General features: G+C 36.2%; 1 protein-coding gene across 3 annotated transcripts; it reads left to right on the top strand.

The window, feature by feature from the left end:
* The first annotated feature begins 489 nt into the window (after positions 1-489).
* LOC122057062 (40S ribosomal protein S12-like) lies at positions 490-4,184 on the top strand. Of its 3 annotated transcripts, none has more exons than XM_042619054.1 (5): positions 490-601; positions 1,258-1,306; positions 2,982-3,267; positions 3,708-3,773; positions 3,873-4,184. In XM_042619054.1, the coding sequence occupies exons 2-5, from the start codon at positions 1,299-1,301 to the stop codon at positions 3,930-3,932; spliced, it is 420 nt and encodes a 139-aa protein (XP_042474988.1). In that variant the 5' UTR covers positions 490-601; positions 1,258-1,298; the 3' UTR covers positions 3,933-4,184. The 3 variants fall into 3 exon arrangements, with proteins under 3 accessions (XP_042474988.1, XP_042474989.1, XP_042474990.1); XM_042619055.1 differs by having other exon boundaries at positions 523-606; XM_042619056.1 differs by lacking the exon at positions 490-601 and adding an exon at positions 684-703.
* Positions 4,185-15,052: the final 10,868 nt, after the last annotated feature.

Here is a 15,052-nt window from a genome sequence, read left to right on the forward strand (position 1 = left end):
TAATTTGTCTGCCATAAGGGAGAGGATTTTCTATGCAAGAGGCATAGAGTAGTGCATCAGTGAGGTGCAACTGGTTTCATAAATAGGAGAGCAACAAAGCCATTTCAGGTGAGAGGAGAGAGATTGAGAGAGCTTAGCACACCATCCGCTTGTGATATCTTCATCAGAATCCAGATTAGGTTCACGTACGAGATTGTTCTCGTACGCTCCTAGTATGGACATTTAGAATCCATTGTCTCTCTCTGTATTTAATAGAATCTAAATGTTCAGACAAGGGGCATACGAGAACATTATCATGTCTGATCCGGCCTCTCTTCATCACCATCATCAATAATCAATGATGGACCAGATATCAGACCGATCTGAACTCTCAAGTGGGCAGAATACTGATTAGACCGGTTTAAATTCTGGTCCAAGGATGGCTCCACTCTAATGGTTTGTACTAGTAATTTTCTTAATGCAGGAGGACAGTTTAGTAACTTCGTAAGTTAGGGTTCTAGGGTTTCTTCGGGTATCGGCTACGGTATAAGGACACATCTTCGTTTTGCGCTTCTCTCCGCCACGAACTCAAAGAACAGAAAGAGCTTCTTCATCACAGGAGGTGAGGTCTGATCGCCCTTTGCTTTGCTTCTCTCGCAGTTTCTGTTCTTCAATAGTTAGTTTCCATTACTTTCTATACTAAGATTTGCCTCTTCACAAACTTGTAAGTGTGTGATTATACCCTTCAACCGCTTTGAGACTTTGGATTACGATCGAACTTATCTTCTACTTTTGGTTAATTTTTCTTTTTTCCATTGATGTTCGAGTGGAAATTCAGTTGCTTCAGTTAGATAAAAGATATGTGTAGTTTCTTCTTAGATTTTGAAAGAAAACGATTGTGATTTGTGGATGTGATTTCTATATCAAATTGAAGGAACTGTGGTAGCTCAAAAGATTTTGGATTTAAGAGGACTATGCATGAAGAAATCTGTTTTGAGCTTAATCTTTGTTTGTTGTAACGTTATATGATTGTGCTGTTAAGAACGCTGTGGTAATTTCTACCAAAAAAGAAGTCTCTGGTAATATCTGGTAATGAAGGTCGACTAGTTTTTCCAAAAGAAATTTTTTTTTGCTGTTGTTTAAGGCGACCATTGATGGATTTTTCCATACATGGACAACATATGAATTAGTATTTTATTTTTTTATTTTGGGTTTGAATTTGGCGTCTTCACTTGGTTTCATATCTTTAATCTGACTTGTTTCCTTTTTTTTCTTTAGGTGCAGGAAGGAGATTTTAGATCCAAATTTCTACAGCAAAAATGTCGGGGTATGTGATTTCTTCATGTTGGTTGTTTGAATATGATGTTGGTTTTGATAATATAATATTTTTTCATTTATTTTCTGTTGTTGGACACACAAATGCAGCTATGTTCCTGTAGTGTCTTCTGAATCTCCCTTCTGTTGGGTCTTTGGTATCATGGATTTGACTTAGTTTCTGAACATTAGTTGTTGCACTCTCATTTATGCTGTTTTCCAATTGAGTTTTTTCTTATAAAATTTTGTTGTTGGAAATCAAACACTTTGTAATGCATATTGCTATCTGAAAGTTCTTAAAGAACTAACAATACATTGTCCCCTTAACCTTCCTAGAGGGATGGTGAAATATCTGTTTTTAGATAAGTTTTCACATACTTGGAAGTTTACTGTTAACAAGTGTTGTAGGAAATAAGACTCGAGTTCTGGGATGAATCCATTAATAGATGTGATGCAAAAGACAGTAGGACCATTTGAATTCTATTGTAGCTTCATAGGTTGGCTACCTTCTGACATGGAAGATGATGGGTATGTATTTATTGATGGGAACTGAAAAAGGACTTAGTGTTATTGTTATTTATTTGGGAATGGTTTGTTTGGTCTGTGCAGTCTAGAGGGTATCTCTGGAGTGTGCAAAAGCACTGCCACATGGCAGGTCAAATGGGGCTGAAATTTTGTGTGCAAGTAACTGCAAGCTCCCCTTGGCACATGCCAACTGTCAGGCGAAATGGGGTTGGCTAAGTGACAAAACAACACATTGAAATATCTGGAGCTGTGGAGAAGGTGTGCAAACTACTGTGAGCATGTGCATATATGATTGTATTTGAGTCTGAAATTTGATTAGTGGGCTGAAATGCCACATCGCCCTTCCACATGGCACTAGTAGCAACGTGGTCTAGAGATAGCCTCCTAGGATATGCAGACCAGAAAATTTAGCCTACTAGAATGTGCAGACCTGAAATTGTTTTCCTTATTTCATACATAGATATCCTATTTTCTTTTAGTGTTAATGCAGTTCAAGGTTCTAGAAAGAATCTGAAGCCAAAGCTAATAGTGCAGGGTAGTTGTAGAATCAATGAACTAATATAGGACCAGAATAGAAGAATGGTAGGAGAAATTATATCTTTCTCAAGAACTGAGAAGAAAATTAGAAGAAATTAGAGGAGATAGAAGAAAATATTAGAGGATAAGAACAGAGAAGAGTGGAAATATCACACCTGATCTCAACAGAAAAAATCTAACAACTCAACCACTTACAATAGTCTTGTGTATTAACTTCACCCCCACTTTAAGGGCCAATGCGACAAATAAGCTAATATCAAGCATAGCCCAAGGCCCATTGAACATATACATGACAAAAATATGGACTTTCTAAGCCCAATCAGACAGTCGACTGCAACAAGTGTTTTGTTTAGGTAGGTCATTAGAAAATTGTTAAAAAAATTTATTAAGCATGGGAATTGAATTCATAAAATTTCCTTGACCACCATCTATGAGTTACTCGTTTGTGAATTGCAAATAAATTAGTTTTCTCATATCTAAAAATGAGCAATGTGTTTGAAGCATAACCCTAACTGATCATTTATATTTACCCCTTGCACTTCATTTATGTCCTCTGTATTTAAATAAGGTTAGTTAATGTTGTTGGTAAAAGCATGTTTTTTACTTTTATCCATTTACATTTTCAGTGAAGAGGTTGTGGCAGTTGAAAAGCCTGCACCAGCTATTGGGGAGCCCATGGATATAATGACGGCCTTGCAACTTGTGTTGAAGAAATCACTGGCTCATGGGGGACTTGCTCGAGGGCTCCATGAAGGTGCTAAGGTTATTGAGAAGCATGCTGCACAGCTCTGTGTAGTGGCAGAAGACTGCAACCAGCCTGATTATGTCAAACTGGTCAGAGCACTTTGTGCAGACCACAATGTGAGCTTGATATCGGTTCCAAGTGCTAAGACTCTTGGTGAATGGGCTGGGGTAAGTACAATCCAGTTTCAATCCATCTAAATCAATCTGCTCTTCTAGTTAGAGTGGAGTTTTTCCACGAAGTCACTAGTGAAAAAACATGGGGCATGGAGTTAAGTGTCACATTGGAGAAGGCAAAACACTTGGCTTGCCTAGCATCATTTTCTGTAGGACATTGATGAGGTCAGTTGAGTTCTGTTATGCTGGGTAGCAGTTTACCCCTAATGATTCGGTTGCCCTGTCAATTTGATAGCGTGGGCAGATTTCTTATGTGGATTTTTGGGACCCATTGGAGAGGTGTTTGAACATGCTTGTGGAATGCATGTGCTGTTAACTTTTCTTTTGTTCGTTCATGCCATCATGCATACCCATAATAATTTGTTACTCTTAAAATTTACAATGGCATTTCACTAAGAGATTGTTTCTCTGGCCTTCCTCTTTTTCTTTTGTAGTTGTGTAAGATTGACTCAGAGGGCAAGGCAAGGAAGGTGGTTGGTTGCTCCTGTGTTGTGGTGAAGGTGAGTAGTACAAGGAAGTTAATGTTCACCCATTTCTGGTTTAGGATTCATCTGATATCTTTTCCACCTATGGTTTTGTGGCTTCCTACCGATTTGCAGGACTATGGGGAAGAATCTGAGGGTCTTAACATCGTCCAGGAGTATGTGAAGTCTCATTAAGTTAAAGGTAGTAAGAAGCTACAATATTTGAGGTTTTCAACCTGGAGTCAATCAGTAGGAACCTTTCCTTTTATTTTTTCCCCTTCTGTTGTTTGAGAGAGCGGTCTGATCAGAAAGTTTTGAAATTTATTTTTGGCTGTACTTGATAGTTAGATGGAGGAAATTCAGTTATTGTCATTGTAGTGCAAATATTTTGCGTGTGGAATCAATTTGTGCCAATTATATATTTTTGTAGGGGAACTATTATCGTCACAAAGCTTTTCTTATTTTTCCAAAAGTCACATGTCATCTGTTCTGCCACGTGGACAATTGATACGATGATATCTATTCTGACTGTGGGATAGAGAGGGCATGGTCTAGATTAGCCATGTGGCATATTTCAGAGTTTAACCCAGTCAAATACACAGTTTTATATCGACACATCCCAAATTTGTCTGCATATTTAGGAGTTTAACTCAAATCAGATATCCAGTTTTATATTGGCACACATCCCATATATGTTCATATATGTGCACTGGTACTTTTGGCATTACTATGCACTGTCCCAACTGAGGCAGAATAGATGGTTTAAATTATAAAAAAAAAAAAAAAAAATCCATATCAATGGATGGTAAATATTAATATATATTTGTTTAATTTAAGAAAAAGGATCAAGCTTAGTTTTATAATTGATTTTCGTTTTGTTTTTTTTTTTTTTTTTAATGAAAAAGTTGAGGTGTGAATTCTGTTATAAAATTCGAGGTGTACCTAATAATGATCTCATGTTACCCTGAATTTTTCACAAAATTCTATTTAACCTGTGATTTGTTAACAAGTATCAATATTGGTCTGTTGGATTGTTACCGTCTGCCAAAACATCACTATGTTATTCCAGCCCAGTATTTTCTACTCCTGTAGAACTCTGGCAAAGTATTTTCCAAAATCATCTTGGACTTAATTTTGTGCACGCTCTTCTGTAAATTGTGAAGAATGCTGTACTTTTAGGTGCGTTATTGGCCATACTTCTAACGTGAAGCAGGATTGTAAAATTAGAGAATGCCATGCGTTCTGATTTTCAGCCCCTTGCTTAAAGCTCCGGTGACTCAGTTGCTGGGGCATCTAAATTTTTGTGTGATTCTCATATTTGTATACGTCTTTGATGCGTATGAAAACTAGCTTTAGACTAGTGGTGGCAGCTTTGAACCTTGTCGAGTGAGTGATGGGTGGGTGGGTGTGTGTGCAGAAGTAGGTGGTCATTGGCCAACGGCATGTATTCTGTTACACATTTGGTCGGCCAAGTTTAACCATGAGCTCTAACCAAAGGAAAGAGAAGAAATGTCTGAAAGCAAACTTGGTTTCTGTGTGAGTAAGAACTTGGAATTGGGTTGGGATCTGTTTCCACTGATTTTAATTCTGATCCAAATAATTCCAGAATTGGTGGGAACTAGTTGGTAATTTCGATCTGATTTCTTATGAATCCTTCATTCATTCATCGTGGGCTTATGATTTCTCTTCTTTCCTTTATAATTATTGATTGATACCATAAGAAACACTAAATTTGGTCAAGTGTGTGGTTTGCCTAATGTTCACCTCCTTTGGGAACCTCCTCAATTGTAGATGAATTAGAGGCAATTTCATGCATCATCTATTAGTCATATATTATTAATTTTAGAACAATGTGACATCTCCACCTGTAAATAAGAAACTTTGAAAAATCCATGGGGGAAAACCCCTATAAATGGTGGAATAGAAAGGTCTCCCACATGCGAGGTTCCAGGGGGTGGCGAGAACTACGCAGTCTTACCTCAAGAATGTTGTGAGGCTGTTTCGACTGTTTGACCACTAGGTTGCAACATCCGTGCCTTTACTGTTGTCACAAGATCATTTTGTCAAAACTGACTCTTGAGAACTATTCACCCTTGATTATCATTTTAACCAATGGTGTAGAGAGAATCTCTTAATCTACCATTTTTGGTGGTTGGATTGGAAACTTTCTCTTCACTAATAATCATACGACTTTAAGATGTTTATCTCAATATTGACCTGGAATGATTGTAGGAAATCAATCCCCACGATATTTCGAGGGTTCAACTCTCGTGAAACATGGGATAGTGATATTCTACATTTAGTAGCTTCCAACCATTGAATTAGATTATATGCTGGCTCAGCCAAGGAATGAAACAATCTAATTTGGGAGGGGGAGGGGGAGAGGGAGGGGAAATGGATACTTTGTAGCACTACATGTGTAGCGTAGATTCAAGGGCTGGAAGCATCTTGAACTGCACGTCTAGACCTTGGGTTACGAGTCTAAAGGCGCTCATTATTGGATCTGCTCTACATAGAGTATCATGCTAAGAGAACCCTGATCCAATTTTTGGGTCTGATCAAGCTAAATTTTAATTTGATTTAGAATAAAAAACAAAGCAAACAATAGACAAAAGAAAAGCTTCAAGGTAGGCTGGCTGATGGAGCAAAACCACCAACCAACCTCACATCACAGTAAGAAAGACAAAGCACAGACCCAGTTGAGCTATAGGCTCAAGACTTCTCTATTTTTATCAAATGCTAACCTTCAAGTCTTCTCCATCCATCTTGTAGTGCAGCAAGGGTTCCCTTTTAGGCATTTCTTTATTTCTTTATTATTATTATTATTTTTTTTTGAGTAGAAGTGGAGAAAAAATAATAGGGTAATTGACAATCAAGTCACAAATCAAATACTTTAAGTGCATATAGGCAATGAAGAGAAGGAATCTTCCATAATGTATAGCAAATAAGCTTCCTTTCTAAAAATAAACCACCACCCACTAACTATTGCTTGAAGGAGAATCCATATTGATTAGTCATTATAGTCCTTTAATCACTAAAAGCCAAAGTATATCAAAGGATTACAGAATGCTCACTACTACTTAATCCCATTCATGGAATTCATGCACATACAAGTATACTTTCCACCTCCTTGACAAAAATATGACTACATTTTAAGTGATCTAATGTATTAATTTGTGTTATGATTCTCCTTGTGCTTTCAGTATCTTCTAATCCATTACAAATCCATTGCAAAAGATAATTAACCACTTCCCGTATAAAATTTTGGATCTCGAATAATTAATTTGGCGGAAATAATCACACCGGGGTCGGCAAGGATCATGCCATCAAAAGTTCTGGAATTCCAATTCAAAGTTCAAAAAAAACCTGAGAATTTAAACTCAGCAGCTAAAGCTTATCCTTAATTTATTAGAAGTCTTGAAAGCATAGCCGCTTGGATTTAACTTAAAAGTGGCCAAAGGGTAGTATGAGAGCAAGAACCAGTGTGGGAGATGAGGCTGTTTCAGAGACCGCCTATTGAGTTAAGATTAATAAAAATAAAAACAAAAGGAAATACATTTAATGTTGAAAGAAATAAAATTGGAGAGTGTAGGATTCCTACTCTCAAATGGTCCTAGCACAAGTATTAGGTCACCATGGGCAGGATTTCTTCTATTTGTTAAAAATGGTTCTTTTGCATTGTTCCTTGTAAAAAGTCTATTAGGTTCAGTTGGATTTTGAGAATCAGAAGTGCTGGATGTAATGTTTCATCATGTATGGGTTAATATCCAATCATTATGTAGATTCGGATTAGTAGCTCGGTGGTTGGATGGGGCCCAATTGAGAGTCATCTCTGTAATAGGTTAATAGGTTTGAGTAAACTATCTTAAAATGTAAAATGTAGAGAGGATCTATTTGTAGTTAAGTTTTATTATTGAAAAGGCCCAATCACTCTGATTTTAGGGTTAGTTCCTGTGCACGATCTATATAAAGGTAATTATACCTATTAATAGCTATTATTACAAATTGTATAGAGAAGAGAGCAGACAAGACTGATCGTGAAACTTAACACAAGGGGGTAGCACAATTGGTGAACAACGCACTTGATACGAGCTGTAAATTCGGATGTCCTAAGTTTGACTCCCACTAGGTACACCTTGGGCCACTCACACGGAGGTGTTTAGTGCTCTTCATTATTTTCAATGAAAGTTAAATAGTTCTCATTCAACCCCAGTATAACCCGATCCATACGGTTGTGGGGTCAGTATGAGCCCACGGGATTAGTCAGGCCGATGCTTTGGATAACTATCGTTAGCAAAAAAAGAAAAAAGAGTGAAAATTTGATTTTTTTGGGGAAAGTTCCATTGCTTATTTATCTCATGGACTTCTCCTACCGAATGTAACATCTTTTTGGGAAATTTTAATTCTTGAGGATATAAAAAATTTATCTAATTATTCTTATAAATTAAATCGAATCAAATCATTTTCTATTAATAAAGTGCACAAAAATTCGGTAAAGCAACAAATCAAATAAAACCAAACAACAAATTAGGAAATTTTGGTTGGCAAAACTTTTTTTTTTTTTTTTTTTTTTTTTGTGTTGCTAATGCTATGAGCTTTCTTGGAACTAGTGGCTCAACCAACAGGAGGGCTGAGATGGGAAAGACATAGGGGGTGGAGAATAAGGACAGAGATAGACACAAATTTGAGTAATACCGGCGGCACACCCAACCTTTCCCATTTTTTGCTTTACTAATGAGGAACCTCTTCAACCTTCATAACCGCTTCTAATCCATGCAACAGATTAGTCATGGGAGGACTCGAGCTGGAGACGTCTGTTAACACAATTGCTTCATTTTACCACTATAGGTGTTACATAAAAGGGTGAGTGTTTTATGCTAATTTAACCATGTGCTTTAGGAGGAGAAATCACATATTAACTAGGTAGCCAAATGTATCCCATTACAACAAAGGTAGTAGAAATCAGAATTGAATTAATTGATGATCAAACTGATAGTTACTTTGGCTTATTCAATTGGAAATCCATGGAGGCCAAAAATCTCCGCATTTCCATCAATTTCACAGGAAAATCGAATTAGCTAAATTATGAATTAATTTTACCGTTATCTTCTTAATTTGACCTTTAGAACACAAATTTCAACAAAACTCTCTACGTTAAATTTACAATACTCTTAAGTTAGAAACAAAAAAAAAATAAAATCTAAGATATAATAAAGATCTATTACACCCATTTATATATTACACTATTATACTATTATATAAAAGTATGTACTCATGCTTCGTGACTGATCTTTTCCTGGATTATTTTACCCTTCTTGCCTATTTTAATTCCTTGTTTTCTTTATTATCTTTTTCGTCAAACATTATTATTCTCCCAATATTGTTGGTATCATTTTTCTCTCATATTTTTTTTTAATACTTAAAATATTATCTAAGAATTTAATTTTTTTCATTACTCATACGTCTCCTTGCTTATCTCTCTCTCTCTCTCTCTCTCTCTCTCTTTTCTAAAGTAACTCTTTCCCTCCTCTCTTTTTCTCAATCTATATCTTTCAAAATTCTCTTGCAAAAATTGCTTTCCTAATTTCGTTTAATTTCTTTACTTATTAAAATTCCTAAAATTTTCATTCAAACAAATTAGTTCCCTTACCAATAAAACTCCTAAAATTTTCAATTTTTGGTATCAATATGATATCTCCCCCCCCCTCTCTCTCTCTCTCTCTCTCTCTCTCTCTCAAAGAACATTCATGGTTGTAGCCATCTTCTAGGAAGCACTCTTACTCACAGACCTTGGAATTGCATTCATGGGACCTCAACAACCGCCTCTTTCCACAGAGGCCTACTTCATCAATGATCTCCTCGGCTCTAAGTCAAAGAGAAGGCGTCCGGTTACTGAAATAGTTATGAATATAGCAAGAAGTTTTTCAGGCTTAAGGTAATCACTAACCAATAACCATTGACCTGCTTACTATCCCATGCCACACTCAACTTTTCTAGAATAACAGTTGTTCTTAGCTTATCAAAGTAGGAACCTCAAATGAGTTGTGGCTAAAAGAATCACCATTAGTTCAGGAATGTCAATAATCCCATCTATCAAAACTTTGTTCCAGGGTTAATCCACCTCCTACAATATGCTAATAATATATCCTTATGGATAAAAATTTTGAAAGAATAGCCATTAAATACTCTAGAATAAATCATTTGTTTACCTGCTAGGGAGATTTCAGTTTTGAATTTTATTTATTTTTATAGACAATAAGTTGTATTATTACTCACCATTTTCATTGGATAATATATTGTCAGTATTAACTTCCTTCTTTGATAATCAAGGACATGCGATCAACACATTCCTAACTGAGAAAAAGGCATTCCCAATTATATGTGTAGGTGATCATGCTGCACATAACACTAGCAGTGAAGATACAAGGTAAAAACTATATCAGTGATTTTCATTATTTACTTTTTCTCTCTCTATATATTTTTAATGAATATGGTTCTAATAAAGTCTTGGGGCCTGCCCCGGGTCCTAGATAATATTCGGGTTAAAAAAAATGGTTTTCTTTCTTCATTCAGTGCGTTAATCCTGGGCCCAGGCTCCTTGGACAAAGATTTAGTGAAAGGCGTCTTTTCTGTTAAAAAGATCAAGAGATCGGGTTGAATCCACGTTGAATGACCTGGTCTTTTTCCATGTAAACACCTGTGGGCATGACAGAATAAACCGAGAAAAAAGATGCTCGAAACTATTCTATTGACCTTTTAGAGATAGTTCCCAACTCAAGTTGGACCCATGAGTTTGTTTTATGAGAAAAAAGCGGATGAAGCACGATCCCCGTGGCCTCCTCCATCCCCAGTAGGAAGGCATGTATGGACTTCAAGACTCCTTGATACAGATGAGACATTCCTCAATACAGGTACCACATTCATGGAGGACGACACATTAGGGGATTGGGGGATAAGAACGGAGGGATAACGAAATGTGAGTCTTTAAGTAGGAGATTCTAGTTCACAGCAAGATGTGGGCACTCCCGCTGGTCCCATAGCAAGAAGTGGTCAGGATGTAGAGACACAGAGTAAGGACCCCTATGCTGTACTTCGCTCCAGTGGGAGACCACCACCTGTACTATACCAAGGCATAGGGCCTTGCATTGTTCTGCGATGAGTTATCTGATGGTAGTGGGCCCTTGATATTGGGCATAATGATACAACATTTTCTTATCCTTTACCAGCAACAGTTATCAACATTGCTGATGGTGAACAATTAAATCTCTATTTGAATACTACCAGGTTAAATGAGAGACGAGCACTGTTAATTATATAGGTCAATGGCTGTTAGCACCATAGATTCACTTGTGAGTTTTTGCTAATGAGATCAATGTTTTTACCTTCGTGCAGAATCCCGTGGAAAAAATCTACAAAAATGTAGCAATTCATGATCCTAAAACTCCACATGTCATTTCATTCTCTTCTGGAGGACCCAACATTCTATCACCAGATACCCTCAAGGTACTTCCAACTTTACATAATAAAATGTGCTAACTGTGGGAGTCATCCATGTATATATGTAATTAAGGTCTTTTTAAGCATTACTATGTCTATTGAGTATAATGTTTCACTATTTTACACGTGACAAGACATGGATTAGTCCACATAATGGATGATCCACTTTACTTGAGCAACATTAAGGTCTTTTTTTTTTTGCAACCAGACTTAAGTGCCCCAGGGTACACATCTTAGTGGCATGGTCTCCAAAAGGCACAGTTTCATAATACCAAGGTGACAAGCGCTCTGTAATGTACAACGATATATCTGGAACATCCATGGCTTGCCCTCATGCAACTGGTGCTATTGCTTATGTCAAAACATGTTTATGGTGACCTTCTGGATTCCATTCTGCTAAAATAAAACAAACTTGATTGAATATGTTGAACAAATGGGAATTAGCTAAGTTTTTATTATAGTGGAGTATTTATGGATTGCTTGGTACAGTTTTAATGCAGACTGGTAAAATGTAGATTAGAAATGTTTTGTAGGATTGATGTTGAAATATGATTTCCACATCCTAATTAGTTAGAGCTCTTTAACCTCTATCATTGTTTGTAGTTTAAAGTATCTCCGATATCGATACCATACTCTTTGATACATATCTTAAATTTAGTCGACCAATACAACGATCGATACCGATATTTTTATATCTTAGCGTATCTTTGATATGCTACTATACCCTTCGATACGTATCTTAAATTTAGCTGATCAATATCACAATCTATACCGATACTTTAATCATTGGATCCACCTGTGTTGTTGTTGAGTTAGCATGTGATGAGCAATGATAGTTTTACTTTGTCAACTTGCTTAGTCGATCTCTTATGTAAGGTGAATGTGATAGCTGTTGTTGGTTATATTAATAAACACAATTAGTCTCATATATGTAGTTCAAAAATAATAATAATATTAATATTAATATTAATAAAGTCCTTTACATCATGAGTATATAATATAAGGCATTGGTTTGAGGAGAGAGGATATACTGAAGCATTAATATATCTTATGCTATAAATAATTTTCTTACAAAATTAAAATAAAGCATGTGATTCGGAACCCTTAAAACTTGTTAGTATTAACTTGTGACTATATTGTTAAGTGGTTACGCCAATTTTGGATCTATAGCAAGATGATCTTTTATTGCCAAATGTTTATATCTTCTTTAATGATATTTTATTGTCATATGTTGTATCTTCTTTAATGCTCTCTCTCTCTCTCAACATAAGACTACACGTGCATGTTTATTAGTATATATATATATACACACTAGTAAAAATTAGATGTGCAAATGCACGTGTGTTGTTGTACCCAGTTTTTTAAGCTTATCTGACAGAAATATATGGCAAGTAAGAAATGCATTAGTTTTATTGATCAATTGATGCATTCCAAATGTGTATAGTATACATCATATGAAAATTAATTGCTTAAAAAAAAAACTTTAGTGGAGAGAATGAATTCAAAATTGTAACTTGGTTGGACCCAAAAAGCAATAATCAACATTGTGTAAACTTTAAAGTCTATATGTTGGTTTTTGTTCTTTCTATTTCAAGAGTCCCATGGCAACAAGCGCCTTCTAATTCTTCTCCCCTTTTGTGTCATGCCTTGCACCAGTTGTTGTTACACATGTTAGACCTTAGTACACATGGCTTTACCTAATGACCTATGTTACAAAGGAACAGTGAGAAAATGCATATGGCACTAACATTTGCTACTAGGAATGGAGAACAAGGTTACAATCTCATGAACTGACATTTCCATTGTTATACCAAGGATACCAATTGATGATGGTTGATAGGTTGAAAGCATCAATTGAGTATCGAGTTGTAGTGATAGGCACCACATAATCAGTGTTTCTCTACTGCACGAAGAATTCTATCGTTGGGCATGATCAATTAAGGAAGCATAAATAATCCAACATGGATTGGCTGGTGGCCTGTCTTTATACATTACCAGCAATACAACACAATAAACACTATTTAAACAACCTTAAAGGAGTCAAAGAGGGGAGAGGAGGAATCAAATATATGGAGAAAATTCAATTATAGATATATGCTGAATAAATGTAGCAAATAGATGGCATTCAAATGCTAAGCAAATACCGGATTAATAGACCATTTAATTACACTGAATGCAGCCCACGAGAGCCGTTCGGTTTCTATCCTTTCATTTTTGGAATTTTTTTTTTCACATGCTGAATAAACCGAACGGCTCTCGTGGTTTACACATGGCAATCAAATTCTAATCAAATACTGAATCAGTAGACCATTTAATTACACTAAATGCAGCCTAAGAGAGCCGTTCAGCTTCTTTCCCTTTGTTTTTGCAACTTTTTGTTTTTGATTTTTTTTTTTCTGATGTCAAAGTTTTTTTTTTGTCATTTTGAATTTTTTTGTAGATGCCAATGGTTTTATTCCCTTCTTAAAAAGTATACCAAATAAGTGAAATACATAGTTTTAATAGTGGTATGATATGATAGATATTAAAAAAGAATCTAAGACTCATGATTTTGATTTGTTATGGTAAGAGTGTACCTCACCAATATCAATACAACACATGGAACTAGGGCTGGACGAGGCAGGCCAGGACTAAACCAATCCTAGGAACTAGACAGATGAACTTGGCCAGCCCAAGGATTGGGTAGCATCAGACATACATTTGTAGCTTGAGTACCGAGCTATCATCGCTCGGAGAATCCTTCATAAAGGTGACAACTCATTCTCAGTAACGAGATTCACATTCAATATGTAACCTTTAAGCAATGAGCATATTTTCCAAAACAGGAAATATCACTAAGAAGGACTCCAAATCGTCCCTAAAAGTAGGGGTGTCAATACCTAAACCGAACCGGTAAAATCGCCTGGGACCGAGCCGATTGAACCTGGACCAAACCGAACCAAAGCCTTGTTGGGCTGGTTTTGGTTTGGCATACTGTAACCCCCTTAAGAAATCGAACCGCACCGAAAACCGATTGAACCCTAAACTAAACCAAAACTGATTTAAAAATCGGACCAAAATTGAATCAAATCGGTAAGAAACTGAAAACAGCCCAAAAATCGCCAAGGAAATCAAAATTTGTATAGTTTTGTATGGAAAATCATATCCAAATTGGTCAAAAAATCGATACCTGATGAGCACATTTATGTGTGAAATCTAGGATAGTAAAACATGCATTTTACATATTTAGAATGGAGCTACCTTGGGTTTTACTCTCTTTTTGCAGATTTTATATTTTCAAGGCCTTAAGGACTATCGGGCGCTATATCTTCAATTTTACACGTAAAGAGGTCCTATTTCTTTCCATGGTTGCGAAGAGGGCGAAATTCTGAGCAAGATGGACGTGTTCAATTAAAAGTACACATTCGTTTGGTCACCCGTAAAAATGATTATTCTTTTGGGTCAGAAAAAGAATAATGGATTAGAACTGAACCGAGATGCAGAACCAGCCCATTTGCAGTTGTCCCAGAGGTACAAGGAATATTCTAAATGCCAACAAGGATCGATGGATCACATCCTTAATTGATTGAAGATTCGTTTTTGGTAATAACAACTACCTAGTGTAGTTAGTGAGCTATGGTGTACAAAATTTCCTTGTTCACCAAGAGGTCTCAAGTTCGAATCTCATGGTTGTTTTTTTTAGAGAATTTTGTTGAAGATTTCCTACTTTTCACTCACTTAAAGCACTAAGGGCATGGAGGGGATTTCCACATCAAATTAGAAGCAAGGAAAATCGTGGAAGCAAGAAGAGAAGAAAAAAAAAAGGAAAGAGAAAAAAA

This window comes from Macadamia integrifolia, chromosome 12 (assembly GCF_013358625.1).
Source record: "Macadamia integrifolia cultivar HAES 741 chromosome 12, SCU_Mint_v3, whole genome shotgun sequence".
NCBI lineage: Eukaryota > Viridiplantae > Streptophyta > Magnoliopsida > Proteales > Proteaceae > Macadamia > Macadamia integrifolia.